This window comes from Lynx canadensis, chromosome A1 (assembly GCF_007474595.2).
Source record: "Lynx canadensis isolate LIC74 chromosome A1, mLynCan4.pri.v2, whole genome shotgun sequence".
Lineage (NCBI taxonomy): Eukaryota > Metazoa > Chordata > Mammalia > Carnivora > Felidae > Lynx > Lynx canadensis.
Genome location: NC_044303.2, coordinates 176,805,449 through 176,821,556, shown reverse-complemented (window position 1 = coordinate 176,821,556; position 16,108 = coordinate 176,805,449). Strand labels below are relative to the sequence as shown.

Below are 16,108 nucleotides of genomic sequence, written 5' to 3'. Positions count from 1 at the left end.
GGGGTGGGGGGGATTTTTTTTTTTTAAGGCTATGAAAATGATTCTGTGGAAGACTTGAAGGAGATGACTTCAATATCCTCTCGGAAGAGAGGTAAAAGAAGGTACTTCTGGGAGTATAGTGAACAGCTCACACCATCACAGCAAGAAAGGATGCTCAGGCCATCTGAGTGGAACCGAGATACCTTGCCAAGTAATATGTATCAGAAAAATGGCTTACATCATGGTAAGACAGAATTACAGCCAAACATTTTGTGTCACTTTATTTTTTTTTTAATGTCTTTACTTACGTATTTTGAGAGAAAGAGCGCTCAGAGGAGGGGCAGAGAGAGAGGGATAGAAAGACTTATAAGCAGGCTCCATGCTCAGTGTGGAGCCCAATGCGGGGTTTGATCTCACAACCAGGAGATCATAACCTGAGCTGAAATCAAGAGCTGGATGGTTCTGAGCCACCCACGTGCGCCTCGTGTCACTTTACATAGAGACCATAAACCATAATGCTTACTAAGTGTACCTGCGTATTCAGCCATTCCTAGCAAAGTGGAGAGGGGAACAGGAGAGCTGCTATATTTACTATTACTGCAGAGACACTCACAAGTAGCCTTTACCAGTTGTGAGAGCTGTCACCTAAACGGAGGAAGGCCTGTGCAGAAACAACTTCTAGTCATCTCCTGTTCTATTTATCCTACTCGGGAAATGACCAGGAGACTGCCGATTCCTGACCTGCCACAGTTGCTATAAACCAGAAGGGTTGGGGAGAAAGGGGCTGGGCTCCAGCATCTCTATCTTCTGTTCTTGCCCAATCTCCAGGCTGAAACGTAAACAGGGAGATTGGAATCAAAATGGTAATAGGAAGGGGCGCCTCACTGGCTCAATTGGTAGAGCATGCAACTCTTGATGTTAGAGTCATGGGTTTAAGTCCCACATTGGGTGTGGAGCCTACTTTAAAAAAAAAAAATGGAGGTGGGAAGAAAGGTGGGAAAAGAAAGGAAAGGGAATAATTGTAGAGAAAAGCACTGGAGAGAGGAGAGTTAAATAGTAGGAGTCAGGAGAAACTTATAATCATAGGCAAGCCAGATTTCCAATGGTGAACAAAGGAAGATGTAGTTAAGTAGAATTTCTTCTTTTATTCTGTATGATCTAAAACCTGTACTGAAAATGGGGAGGCACTAGTAAGTTTGGCTCTCAATAAACAGTTTTAGTAATCTCTCATGCTACAGATTTATGTTGCTAAGCAATTTTGACAACAGGAATTATATCGAAAGTGTATCTGTGCCTCATTTTCCCTTTCCACTGGCACTCAGTCTGTATTCTACTGTTTGTCAGTGAATATGGCCTTCAGATCGGTTTTCTACCAGAAATGAAAAGACAGGTCCACTAAATAGCTCTAGGTAGCATGTGCTGAGTACTAGGAAAAGTTATTTGGTGTATTGTAGTTCACCCCCCATCACTCTTGCCTGCAGTGATAGGGCAAGACCCCTGAGTCTTCTGTAATGTTATTTATCAAACTAACCAAGGAAGAGCTTTCAAAAAAAGCGGTCTTTATTTGCTGGCCTTTTGAGTCCAGCAACAAGGTATACATGACTGAGAATTTTTCAGTCATAGCATCAAAATATCTTGGTTTGAGTAAAGTCTCCAGAGTCTTTTCTGGGTGTCTATTCTACCCTAGCCCTGATTTTTGGGCTTGGTGAACTTGCCCTCAAGTCCTGAGGTTTGAGATGCTTATTACCACCATGCATATAATTAAGATTCTGACATACCAGGGCTAGAAACTCTAAGGTGCATAAGGACTTGGCGAAGACTGGCTCTGTGCCATGTTTCCCTCATTTCTTGCAGTTACAAGGTGGAAAGGAGAGGAGGCTAGCCCCTTTAGCATAGGCTGTTAACATGCTGAGACTTCTGAAACATGCCAAGACTTCTAAAAAAGAAAAAAGGTGGAGGGAGAAATGTGGATTTAAAATATGGCTGCAGAATGTGTCTTTTGTTAAATACAGTGATCTAACTTAAATCTCTTTATACCATCTATAGGAAAATATGCAGTCAAAAAGTCACGGAGAACTGATGTAGAAGACCTGACTCCAAACCCTAAAAAACTACTCCAGATAGGCAATGAACTACGGAAACTGAATAAGGTGATTAGTGATCTGACTCCAGTCAGTGAGCTTCCCTTAACAGCCCGGCCAAGGTCAAGGAAGGAAAAAAATAAGCTGGCTTCCAGGTAAATGATAATCATGTTCACCTGTGTGAATAAAGTCTAGGAGGTGAGATTAGATTCTAAGTGAGCTTTTATGGATGGCCATCAACCTCTTACTCAGATATATGTTTTTATAAATACTACAATGAGAGTATTATAATTTTTCCTTTGAAAATAAAAGATGGTATTCAGACTTCATTTATGCTTCATAGTACCAAGAGATGGTATTATGCTTTTAAAGGGGAGAGGTGAAAGGACTCTCAAGTGCATTATATTACAGCAAGGAAAAGTTTTGTCATAATTTTAATTTTTGTTTTGTGGTAAGTCAAATTTTTTACTGGGATATAATTTACTTGAGGTAAAATATATCCCTTTTAATGTACACTTTTTATGGGTTTGACAGACATACCCAATCACATAAACACCACCACAATCAAGATAATGAATATTTTCCATCACCTTAAAAAATTTCCTCATGCCTCGTTGTAAAGCGAATTCCTTCTCCCACCCCTAATTCCTCACAACCACTAATCCGTTTTCTGTCCCCACAGATTTGCCTTTTCTAGAATGTCACATAGATGGAATTATATGTAGCCTTTTGAATCTGGCTTCTTTGATTTAGCATGAGGAATTCGAGATTCATCCATGTTGCTGAGTAGTATTCCTCTGTAGGGATACACCGTAGTTTATCCATTCCCTAACTGAAGGGGCATTTGGGTTGTTTCTGCTTCTTGCCAGTAATGAATAAAACCACCATAAACATTCACTTACAGGTGTTTGTGTGAACATAAGTTTGCATTTCTCTCTACATGTTCAACTTCATAAGACATTGCCAAACTATCTATTTCTGAAGTAATAAAGTAAATTTTAAAAAACTTACTGTTTTTCAAAGTAGCAGTAAGTAGTGTTTACATCCCAATTAGCAACATATGATGGTTCCACTCACTTTACATTCTTTTGGTATTGTCAGTTTTTGTTTGTTTATTTTAGTGTACTGATCATAGCTTTATTTTTGGATGTGTGGTAAAATTTTTTAAAAATCAGTTTGGATTAATGACTGTATTGTGTGTTTTTCGGAAACTGAGTTCCTTGATATAAACATCAATAGGCAGTGATTCTCGGTTGCTATTAGAAAATAGTTTGACAGCAGCAAAAAGAAGTATATTCTGAATGTTCACTTAAAAAATAAGTGAACTAATTGCTCCTTCCTTTCACAGGGCTTGTCGGTTAAAGAAAAAAGCCCAGTATGAAGCTAATAAAGTGAAATTATGGGGCCTCAACACAGAATATGGTAAACCTAAACTTTTAAGAATTTAATTAACCTCCTGTTATTTTGCCAACCACTCTCTTTTTCTTCGGTTTTGTTATTTGCTTTCCCTGTATTCTGCCAAGTTTTAGGCCAGCCTCCTTTTTGTTCATCCATTCAGTAAGCTACATACTCTTATTCATTCATGTTCTCCTTTTAGTGAGTGTATCTGTGGCTCCCCATGCCAAATTTCCTCTCTACCCTAGAGAGCTTGTATACTTGTGACCACAATAATCTCCTACTTCCATTTTACAATTGTATTGCTGGGTTAGCCAGTTTTATTGACTAATGTCTATTTGAGTGGATAATTGAGATCTGTGTTTTACAAATTTGATGGCTCCTTAAAAATCATCTGGGTACATGTTAAAATATAGATCCCTAGGCTTCTCCCCAGATCCAATGAATTGGAGTCTGTGCAAGTAGAACCCAGGAGTCCATATTTTTCACACTACTCCAGATTACTCTAGGCAACTATCTTAGCACATATTTGGGAACTGTTGACTTAGATCAGTGCCCCCCAGTCTTTTACAACATGGCACATGTAAAAAGTTATCATCTCTAAGACATCCTGGAATATAACAGAGTAGGCTGCTCAAGGGAGGGGAAGCCCCTTATGGACTGAGAGGATTATTATTTAAAACACCTGGCACCCTTTTTCAGCACTCTAGAGGTTTGTAAAGCTCTGGTCTTGATCTTCTGTAATAAGAACCATTCTTCCTTTCTTCCTTGCTCTATTACTATTCCTTAAGCCTGGTATCATAAGAGTTTGTATGTTCTTTTGCCTCTAAAATTATGTTCTTCACTGGACAGCTCTTGGGCTACGTTGTATCTGAAAGTGGATCAGTGGCAAAATGACCAGTTGTTATTTGTTTCCAGAGATTTTTCTGAAGTCAGCACAATGTCTGGCACATAGGTGCTCACTAAACTTTGTGCAGTTTTCTTAATCCTTTATCTTGATTATCTTGCTTCCACTTGTGAGGGCAGAAAGAGGATTTCCTACTGTGAAGTTTACAACTTGTGAAATGAGCTGATGGTTTTATTTATTAATGGCCACTCAGGAACTCTCATCAGATAAATGAGTTAGGTAAAACAATAGTTGGTTTGTTAGAAAAGAAATCTACTCATTTTCCTATTATTCTTTCTTGCTGTTGAAGCATTCTGACCTTGAGCTCTGTGAGTACATATACACATAATTATTACAATACCATAGGCATTCATATTTCATTTTGGAACCCAGATGACTTACACTGCAGGGAGATATGATGGGCCATTTGGGAGCCTTCTGGCTCTGTGTTTCCTTGGACACTTGTAGGCATCTATCTGTGTGTTGTTCAATTTATGTATTTATAAGTTTGTGTATCTGTGTGCCTGTAGATTTGTGCATTTGTGTATATGCTAATTTACATCTCCACACACATGCTTTGGGTCTGTAATGTAAGTATATTCTGGATTAGGGAACACCTGGGGAATTGCTAAGGGCCAGTTGGAGTGTTTCTGGATGTGTTCTATCTCATTGATTTTTGATAGCTGCCTTAAATTTTTCTTATTTCCAAAACTAATAAAGCCTCTGTTTTCATGTAGGAATAGGCCTGTCTTTAAAAGGTTATCATTTTCTTCTCAGTTAGTCAGCATGGAGGAAGAGGATCTTCTCATTCATTTATTTCTCTTCCCCTTCTGCCTTCCTTCTCTTCTCCAGTTTCTGGGAAAGAACAGCCAGCCGTAACTATTGGATTAGAAGTCATTTCAGAACCCCATGAGATGCTCTCATGTAGTCTGCCACATGTAGTTTGAAAATTCTTCCTAGGGTTTCTGGTTCATCCCTCAAGAGAGTGGTGCCCTTGATTCCTTGAGATATTTGTCGGTCAGTCAGTTAACTGTTTTGTGGAACACTCATTACTCACCACCCACTGATTAGCTGAGTGGTTCCTGGAATTTGTGATTCAAAAATCTGTGACATTTGAAAAAGAATTTGGGATTTGGAACTATAGGTTGCCAACCTTAAATTAAACTTTATGAAAAATATATTGCATTATCCTTATCTGTTTTTATTTATTTATCTGTATTCTGAAGGTCTCAGTTATTCTGCATTGTATGTTTTGTACTGTATAGAATTAAGCACAGCACAGAACCCTTCCTTCATCTTCCCTAGCCCCTTTATTTTAGGATTCAACAACTTATACACTTAAGATGTTAAAATGGAATTTACTTGGCAGTTAGAGGGAAAAGGATTAACAATATCTAAACACAGGAGTTAATGAATTCATCATTTCTGCTAAAGATCAAGCACCCAAATATAAAAGACCACACTGAGAGGGACATCCCTAAGACATCCCCAAGTGGAAAATGAACCAAGTCATGGAAAACTGAGATAGCCCCAAGAGCTAACAAAGAGCAAAAAATTTTAATTTTGATGGACTCCCAATTTGCCCATTTTTCTTTTTATATTTTATATTTTTTGTGTTCTGAGAAATTTAGCCAACTTCAAAATGCAAATATTTTCTTGTATGTTTTCTCCTAGCATTCCTATAGTTTTAGGTTCTACATTTAGGTTTATGGTCCATTTTAGGTTAATTTTTATTTATGGTGTGGAGTGAGAATTGATGTTCATTTTTATCCATATGAATATTCAGTTGATCAAGCACCATTCATTAAAAAGATTTTCCTTTTCCCATTCAATTATTTTTTCATCTCTGTCAGATCAGTTGACCCTATATGTATGAGTCTACTTCTGGACTCTGTATTCTGTTCCATTGATCATTTGTCTACCTTTATGTGAATACAAACTATTTTGATTTCTGCAATTTTATAGTAAATCTTAAAGTCGGGTAAGTTTAAGTCCTTGTTAATCCTACAATTTTGTTTTTTCAAAATTACGTTGGCTATTCTGTGTCATTTACGTGACCATATACATTTTGGAATCTCTTTTTACAAAAAAGCTTACTGAAATTTTGATTGGGATTGCTTTCAATCTGTAGATCAATTTGGAGAGAACTACCATCTTAACAAAATGGAGTCTTCTAATCCATGAACTTGGTATCTCTTTCCATTTATTAGGTCTTCCTTAATTTCTTTGTGCCTTGTTTTATGGCTTTCAGTGTGGAATGCGTAACATCTTTTGTTCTGTTACTGGCTATTTAATATTTTTTGGTGCTCTGTAAATGGAATCTTTTTTGAAATCTGTTTTCTTAAATTTTTTGTTTTAATGTTTTATTTTTGAGAGAGAGGGAGAGAGAGTGCAAGCAGGGGAGGGGCAGAGAGAGAGGGAAACAAAATCTGAAGCAAGCTCCAGGATCTGAGCTGTCAGCACAGAACCCTTTGTGGGGCTTGAACTCACAAACCACAAGATCATGACCTGAGCCAAAGTCAGACACTTAATCAACTGAGCCACCCAGGCACCCCTAATTTTTAAAAAAATTTTTAATGTTTATTTCTTTTTTGAGAGAGAGATAGAGTGACAGAGCATGAGCAGGGGAGGGACAGAGACACACACAGAATCTGAAGCAGGCTCCAGGCTCTGAGCTGTCAGCACAGAGCCCGACGCAGGCTTGAACCCACAAACCATGAGATTATGACCTGAGCCAAAGTCAGATGCTTAACCAACTGAGCCACCCAGGTGCCCCTGGGCACCCCTATTTTTTTTTTAATGTTTATTTTTGAGAGAGAGAGAGAGAGAGAGAGAGAGAGACAGAGCGTGATTGGGGGAGGGTCAGAGGCAGATGGAGACACAGAATCCAAAGCAGACCCCAGGCTCCAAGCTGTCAGCACAGAGCCCAACACGAGGCTCTCCGTGAGATCATGGCCTGAGCTGAAGTCAGCCACTTAACTGACTGAGCCACCCAGGTGCCCATGAAATTTTAAAAGTAATTTTAAAAGTAAAATTTTAAAACTCTTTGCTGCTAATATATAAAATGGATTTTTATATATTATTCTTTTTTTTTTTAATTTTTTTTTTTCAACGTTTATTTATTTTTTGGGACAGAGAGAGACAGAGCATGAACGGGGGAGGGGCAGAGAGAGAGGGAGACACAGAATCGGAAACAGGCTCCAGGCTCTGAGCCAACAGCCCAGAGCCCGACGCGGGGCTCGAACTCACGGACCGCGAGATCGTGACCTGGCTGAAGTCGGACGCTTAACCGACTGCGCCACCCAGGCGCCCCTATATATTATTCTTGTATCTTGTCATCTTGCTAAATTTATTAGTTCCAGTGTAGATATGTAGATGCCCTGGGATTTTCTGTTTAAGCAGTCATCATCTGCAAATAGGGATGGCTTTATTTTTTCTTTCCTGTGTGTGTGTGTGTTTTTTTAATGTTTATTTTTGAGAGAGAGAGTGAAAGCAGGGTAGGGGCAGAGAGAGAGGGGGACAGAGGATCTGAAGTCTGCTCCATGCTGAGAGTAGTGAGCCTGATGTAGGGCTTGAACTCACAAACTGTCAGATCATGACCTAAGCCAAAACCAAGAGCTGGATGCTGAACCGATTGAGCCACCCAGGCTGTTTTTTCTTTTTTTTCTGATATTTTTTCTTTTTTTCTTTTCTGATATTTATGCCTTTCATTTTCTTGTCTTATTGCAATATCTAAGACATTGGATAGACATGGTGATTGTCTTGTTTGCAATCTCAGGGAAGGGAACCTTTCACCTTAAAGTATGATGTTGGTGGTAGGCTTTTTTGTAAGATGATACCCTGTATCACTTTAACTAAGTTGTCTTCTTTTCCTAGTTTCATTTATCTTGAATGGTGTTGAATAATTGTTATATGCTCTTTTTTGCATCTATTGGAACAGTCATGTTGTTCTTCTTTATTCTGGTAACATATCACGTATTTACCTCTTAATATGGTGAATTACATTAATTGATTTTTGATTATTAAACTAATCTTGCATTCTTAGAATAAACTCTACTTGGTTATAATTTAGTTTCCTTTGTATATTAGAGTCTATTGCAAATATTCTATAAGATTCTATTCCAAAACTTTAAGTTGGATTCTGTTGCTAATATTTTGTTAAGAATTTGATGTCTATATTCAAGAGAGACATTGGTCTGTGATTTTTTTTTGTAATATCTTTGTCAGGTTTTGGTATTTGGACTATTTTGGCTTTATAGAATGAATTAGGCCATGATCTTTCTTCCACTTTTCTGAAAAGTTTGATAAGAACAATTTTGTTTCTTCATTGTATATTTGATGTAGTTTTCCATTAAAACCCTCTGGGTTTTCTTTTGGGAATAAATTTTGGATAAATTAATACTTTTACTACAAATAGGGTGTTCATATTTTTCATTTCTTCTTGTGTCAGTTTTGTTAAGTTGCATTTTCAAGAAATGTGACCATTTTTTACCAAATTGTTGAGTTTGTTGGCATAGTATTTTCTTATTATTCTTTCAATGGCTCTAGATTCTTAAGTGACAATCCCTTTTTCATTCCATGTCAATCCAAAAGGTGGAACCCCTTTTTCATTCCAATCAATCATATAGGTGATTGATCTATTTAGCTGGGGTTGGTTGGGGGTGGGAGTGGATATCAATTTTGTTGATCTTTTTAAGGAACCATTTTGGGCTTTGTTACTTTTCTCTCTTGTATGTTTGTGTTGTTTTATTGATTTCTGCCCTTTATGATTTCTCTCCTATTTACTTTTGGTTAACTCTTTCTTTCTTTCTTTCTTTCTTTCTTTCTTTCTTTCTTTCTTTCTTTCTTTCTTTCCTTCCTTCCTTCCTTCCTTCCTTCCTTCCTTCCTTCCTTCCTTCCTTCCTTCTTTTTTCTTTTAAAGCTTCTTAAGGTGGGGATATTTGTTTTTAAAGTTTTGTCTTTGGAGGACTTGAAGGACTTCATTTGATTTATTTAATAAACATGTATTAACATCTATGATTTGATATACAGGCACTATTATAGGTCTTAAAGCCATGAAGACAAGTAAGGAAATTGCTTATAGGATAGTAGACATTGATACATGCCTACAGTGTGTTATCGAAAATGGCACATCATTTGACGTTAGTCCCTTTGGATAAGAAAGCTTATAACCATTACTACTTAATATTTTCTTACACATTTTCCATTTTTTAACCAAATAACTGTTACTACATAATAAAAAGCAAATTCTTCCATGTCAGTGACATGTTCCAAGTGTCTTGTTCTGTCTTACAGATAATTTATTGTTTGTAATCAACTCCATCAAGCAAGAGATTGTAAATCGAGTACAGAATCCAAGAGAGGAGAGAGGACCCAACATGGGGCAGAAGCTTGAAATGCTCATTAAGGATACTCTTGGTAAGAAAAATATTGGAAAAATTAATAACAGTAACATGTAGTGTAAGATATATGATTTAAGGAGATACTAAGTTCTTTTAAGGAAAAACCCAAATGCTTTTATTGTAGTTACTTTTCTTTACGAGTTGTTTTGTCTTTTGAGATTTTGCATTCATAAACATGTATTGCTGGTTACCACAATTTGTTATTTATACTTCATTACTGAACTATTTTAACACTTAGGAAAGATGAACTTCTAGCAACTTTACCTTTTGTGAGGAAAGGAAAGATCCCTGAGCTGTCAAGCCTGTAATTTGTACTTTGGTGGAGGTTCTTATCTGTACATTTACTCAGTAGTACATTTCACGGGATTCTAATAAACTTAGTTGTGTGGTTTTCCCTGGACAGATTATATAACATGGGGAGGAACAGAGAGGCAGGCCTCCAGAAATCAAGTAGAGGAATACCTGATGGAGGAAAGAGGGAGATAATACAGACATGAGAACTCTAGAGGTGCTGGAGCTTAGGGGCCATAGGAGCAGATTACCTTGGGAGTAGCATCCCAGGACATTGCAGCATAGTGCAATCTGTGAGAACCTTGAAGCATCATAAAATTGGTTCAGCTGTTTCATATGTTCTTTAACAATATTTATTCTAGGACGGTCTTTTAAAAACTGGTTCTTATGTAGTCATTATGTAGAGTGACATACTTCAGCTATCTGAGAATTTTCTTCCAGTTCATTTTTCCCCAGGATGCTGATTGTGTATTGAATCAGGTCACTCAAAAGAATTAGAGCTTACTTTTTTTTTAAGTTTATTTATTTATTTTGAGAGAGAGGGAGAGAGAGAGAGCAAGCAGGGGAGGGGGCAGAGAGAGAGAGAGGAAGAGAGAGAATCCCAAGCAGGCTCTTCACTGTCAGTGGGGACCCCAGCTTGGGGCTCGAACTCACAAACTGTGAGACCGTGACCTGAGATGAAACCAAGAGCCGACCGTTGAACCGATTGAGCCACCCAGGTGCCCCTAGAGCTTACTTTTTAATAATTATTTAGTTCCTTACCTGAATTCTAGAGTAATAAACACTATAAATCATTCTATTTTCTTAAAACTGTAAATATCTCAGAATTTTTTTTGCATTTCTGTTAAGACAATTTTTCTTACTTTTAGTTACTATAAATTCATTCAAAGTTTTTTCAATGCCTGCTATATGGCCCAGTGTGGGGGGATATAGGGTTGAATAACAGACTTGGTCACTAGTCTAAAAATGGAAGACCAAGAATAAACAGAAAAAAATAACAAATTGTGGCAATCACTGTGAAGAAATCAAGATGTTTCCATGGAGTGAAGTGAGCAACAGTTTATTTCTATTTATTTATTTATTTATTTACTTATTTATTTATTTAAAAAAAAATTTTTAACGTTTATTTATTTTTGAGACAGAGACAGAGCATGAACGGGGGAGGGGCAGAGAGAGAGGGAGACACAGAATCTGAAACAGGCTCCAGGCTCTGAGCCATCAGCCCAGAGTCTGATATTTATTTATTTAATATAATTTATTGTCAAATTGGCTAACATACAGTGTGTAAAGTGTGCTCTTGGTTTTTGGGATAGATTCTCATTGTTCATTGAACAGTTTATTTCTATTTATACAGAAATACTTCTCACAGCTACCAAAATGATTGCATTTTCTTTGATTAAAAATAAATGCAGATTGAATGCTTCCATGCATGTGTCCACAATGCATGTTTCTGATGGTCTTTGAAATTATTAGTTTCTCTTTGTCAACATTGTGTTCATACTGAAGGTAAAATATTCTAGTATATTTGAAAGGTAGTTTGGAAATCATTGGTAAAATTAGCAATGCATATAGATATTAGCAAAATAGTTTCATAAAGTTTGGCAACATTTATGCTTGAAGGCCAAAGGAGAAGGTTTGTAAGTGAGATCAAGGGCCAGGAAAGAGGGCTTCCTCGGGTGTTCGGAAGGGATAAACAGCTAACATTTACTGGGTACTTACTATGACCTAGGACCTGTCTGCTAAGGTTGTTTAGTCATTTACTTTCACAGTTCTGTGAAGGAGGTATTATTACTCTAGTTTTACAAATAGGAATTAGAAAACACAGCAAGGTATTAAAATATCTTATGAGTCCCACAATCAATAAGTGGCCGAACCAGGAGTAGAAGTTCTTTGAGTTGCAGTGCTCACACTGCCTCCACATACCATCATTGAGCCCTATCATCTGACTCTCATCTCTGTAGTCTGACCTGAATAGTTTATCATTGGCCCCCTAATCGCTTCATCCAGTAGGCCTACTTGAGAATGTTTTTCTTGACACTCATTGTAACATTTGGCACTTTTGAGTATTTTTCTGGAAACATTTTCTTTATTTTAAGATCTGCATGCCTTGTTTCCTATCTTTTTACCAAAAAACAAACAAACCAAAAACAAAACAAAACAAAACAAAAAAAACCAAACAAACACTAGTGGTGTCTCTGTGGCTCTGGCAAAACCAGTGGTCTGAAAATTAAAGTCATGTTTCCAAAAAACAGAAGTTTGTTTATTGTAGTGGTTAAAATCAGAGTATTTGAAATCAGTTCTAGATTGAACTCCTGGCCCTACTACATACTACATGAGGACCCTACGAAAGTGACTTCACTTCCCTCAACCTAATTTTGTTCATCTATAAAATATGGACAATTGTGTGGATTAATTGAGAAGAGTGCATATAAAACACTTAGCACCCTGCTGAGCACATAAATTCTCAATATTCCATAAGTGTTAGCTGTTGATGTTACCATATTACATCTTAACCATTTAGGTTTTTTTCGTTTTTCTTAAAAGTTTTATTTCCACCTTATTCCTAAAATCCATCATTCATATTTTAGAAAATTGAAGATTTTTTTCATGACAAAGTCAATTAAAATTAGTCAAATGCTTAAGTTGCATGTTCACAACATATTAACCTGATAATTATTTGTGATATAATTGGCTAACAAGATAGATCTAATTTTTCTATTTAGGTATTCCAAACAGTATAACATTTCAGTGATTACTGCTTATCAGTAATTAATAATTCTTTTTGCTAAGTTTTGGGAAATGACTTATAGTTACTAGGTAAGTTCACAGAATAGTAAAATGAATATGTAATTATTATATTTACAGAATTACCTTTTCAAAAATAGAGTTGTACATATGTATCAAAATAGAGTAATGCAAAATGAAACAAAACTAAGAACTGTATATTTATACAGAAAATAAACAGTAAAGGGGTTCTTGGGTGGCTCAGTTGGTTAAACGGCTAACTTCAGTTCAGGTCATGATCTCGTGGTTTGAGTGCGAGCCCTGCATTGGGCTCTGTGCTGACAGCTCAGAGCCTGGGGCCTGCTTCCGATTCTGTGTCTCCCTCTCTCTCCACCCCTCCCCTGCTTGGTCTCTCTCTCTTTCTCTCTCTCAAAACTAATAAACATTAAAAAAAATTTTTTTTTAAAACACAAAAAACCCAAGATCACCTCAATTACCCAAAATACAAGATGAGATTGAAAAACTACCATTCATTTAAAAAAATAAAAAAATAAAACAGTATGAAAGATCAGAAGTTTATTTTGAACAAAACTATACTTATGTAGAAAACACTTAGGTGAAGAGTGGATTCTAACTATCAATATTTTCCTAAACAACCAGTTACTTTTTACCTCATGTAGATTAATTCAGTATGCAAATAGGAAGTCCTGGTGAATTTACTTGACTTTTTCTTCAAATGGATTGATGCTGTTTTAATATTTTATGTATTCTTTCAGTGCCTTTCTGTCTTTAATGTTCTTTAAAATAATTTTCAGTTCTTTTATTGGGTAGAGGGAGGAACTTAATATTACAAGTAAAGATTCTTTTTACCTTTTTAGTTTTTAATTTAAAGGCCTTATATATTGATAAACGTGTATATAAAGGTCAATTTCAAATTCCTTGACTCACATTTTCTTTCCTTTAAAAAAATTTTCTTTAATGTTTGTGTATTATTTTTAAGAGAGAGAGAGAGAGAGAGCACGAGCAGGGGAGGGGCAGAGAGAGAGAGGGAGACACAGAATCTGAAGCAGGCTCCAGGCTCTGAGCTGTCAGCACAGAGCCCCACGTGGGGCTCAAACTCACAAACCCTGAGATCATGACCTGAGGCTAAGTCGGATGTTTAACCAACTGAGCCACCAGGTGCCCCTTTCCTTGAGTATTTAAATATGCTCCTCCGTTTTTTTTTTGGGGGGGGGGCATAATATGTTTCTGTTTAAAAGCTAATAATTGCCTAGTTTTTTTTTTCTCCTTATAGGTCATTTGCTATTTTTGCCAAGTTGTCAACAGGATTTTTTCTTTTTTTTTCTTTTTTTAATGTTTATTTTATTTTTGAGAGAGGGAGACCACTAGTGGAGGAGGGGACAGAGGATCCAAAGTGGGCTCCACACTGACAGCAGTGAGCTCCACACGGGGTTCAAACTCTCGAACCCACGAGATCATGACCTGAGCCAAAGTCAGATGCTAAACCAGCTGAGCCATCCAGGCACCCTTTTCTTTTCCTTTAAATCCCAGTAATTTCACTAGACTTTGTCTTGGAGTTGGTCATTTTAGGTTGATATTGTCATGTGCGTACTGTGCTCTTTCAAATATTACTATTTGACCTGTTTCCTTGCTTTGTTTTGTTTTTGTTTTTCAGGGAATTATTATTTGTGGGTTGGACCTTCTTTGCCTAGCTTCGGTATTTCCTATGTATATTTAGTTTTTTATCAGTTTTTTGCTTAATTTCTTTTTTTATTTTAAAATTGTTTCTTGTTTGCACCTCCATGTCTCTTGAAAGCATTATTGTTGTGTTTATTTGCTGCTCTTGTATTTTTTGGTTTTTTCTTAATTTCAGAAATTAATTTTTCTTCCAGTTTTTTTCTGAGTTCTGTCACCTTATTTCTGAGTTTTTCTATTTCTGATTTATGTTGTCCCTTCATGTAACATTTTCTCTAATGTGTTTTAGTTCATTTTGAATATCCTTGCGTTCGTTCTGAAATAATAGTAGGTTCTGACCATTTGGGATAATAATAAAGGATATATATGGTCGTTTTGTGGTCATATCTGCTAGGATATTCATTGTTTGTAAGAATATTCTCTTTTTTCTTATAATAACTTTATATGGGATTTTTGACCTTGATATTTTTCTATTCATTTGTATGTGAATTTGGTTTTTCTGAACTTTGAAAGTTTGGTTCACAATAGCTTTCCTGACTTCAGGCTTTACAGAGTTCTCTGTTTTTGTTAATATAAAACTATGTTTTGTATTCATTTATGAGATGGTGTATAGTCTAGCCACAAGAAGGGGACACAGGAGAGGAGCAGGAAGAAAGCTTATCCTAGAGAAACAAAGTCACCACATGCCACAAGGGGGCCACATGAAGGAAGCACTAAGGGAGAAGACTCAACAAAGCAGGTAGGGAAGAGACAGAGAAGAGAGAGAGACATGGAGTGGGAGAAAAACAAAGGAACCTGGGGACAAGTGCCTTTTTTGGATGCTGAGGTGATATGCAAAAGCAAAGGGTGGGAGGCAATTTTTTTGGTACATTTGTATGTCACTAGCCCACAGTCAAGTGAGGGCAAGAAGAACTTGTGGCAGGGCAGGTGCACAGGGCAGCTTGCTTTCTGAAATTTCTTGTTCTCTGCTCCTCTCCCATTTTATCTGCACCGTCTCTTTCTTTCATATCTGTTGTTCCTGTCTTACTCAATTTTGATTCTTACCAATCCTGGCTCTTCTCATGCAAGGGAGTCCTGGTTGGTCAGTTTTTAGTTCACAGAGGCTAGACTGCTCCAGCCCCTCAACACCTTACTGCGGGCTCCTTGCACTCACCTTGTACTGACTATTCATTTGGACAAAAATCCCTCACGGCTTCAGCTGTGTTCTCGTGTTGGTTTCCTGTGGCTTCCAATGCATAACCTGTTGCCTATTTTATGCTTTTGTTCTCAGGTCCAATTACTCCCTTTTGACTCATCCTACACAAATGTTGGTAATGTTAATACCATGGAGGTCTTGTCACTTTTGATAGTTTGTTTGAACCCTTTCGGATTTTGGGGTTTGTGGAGATAACTTGTCACTTGTTAATGTTTTCCATGGGTTTATGGTTTTTCTGCTTAATCTCTTTATATGGGGAACTGAGGAGATTAAAAATCTATACAGCTTTGTAACAGTCTTTTCAGAATTCCTCTCTGGAGCAGTTTAAATAAGTTGGAGTTTCTTTTTCTTAAAGATTTGGTAGAATACTCTTTCAAACTGTCTCATCCTGTGTGTTTTTTTGTGATTAACTCTTTGAAAACTTTCTGTGTTCTCTCTGATAATTTGTATGTCAGATTAC

The 16,108-nt window shown here is 36.9% G+C and overlaps 1 protein-coding gene across 1 annotated transcript in view; it reads left to right on the top strand.

The window, feature by feature from the left end:
- Nucleotides 1-16,108, top strand: part of CREBRF (CREB3 regulatory factor) — a 58,216-nt gene that overhangs the window by 32,637 nt on the left and 9,471 nt on the right. Inside the window, exons 5-8 of the mRNA XM_030327513.1 lie at nucleotides 29-223; nucleotides 2,026-2,215; nucleotides 3,409-3,482; nucleotides 9,637-9,759. Coding sequence (XP_030183373.1) covers nucleotides 29-223; nucleotides 2,026-2,215; nucleotides 3,409-3,482; nucleotides 9,637-9,759 — 582 coding nt within the window. The remainder of the gene's footprint in view (nucleotides 1-28; nucleotides 224-2,025; nucleotides 2,216-3,408; nucleotides 3,483-9,636; nucleotides 9,760-16,108) is intronic.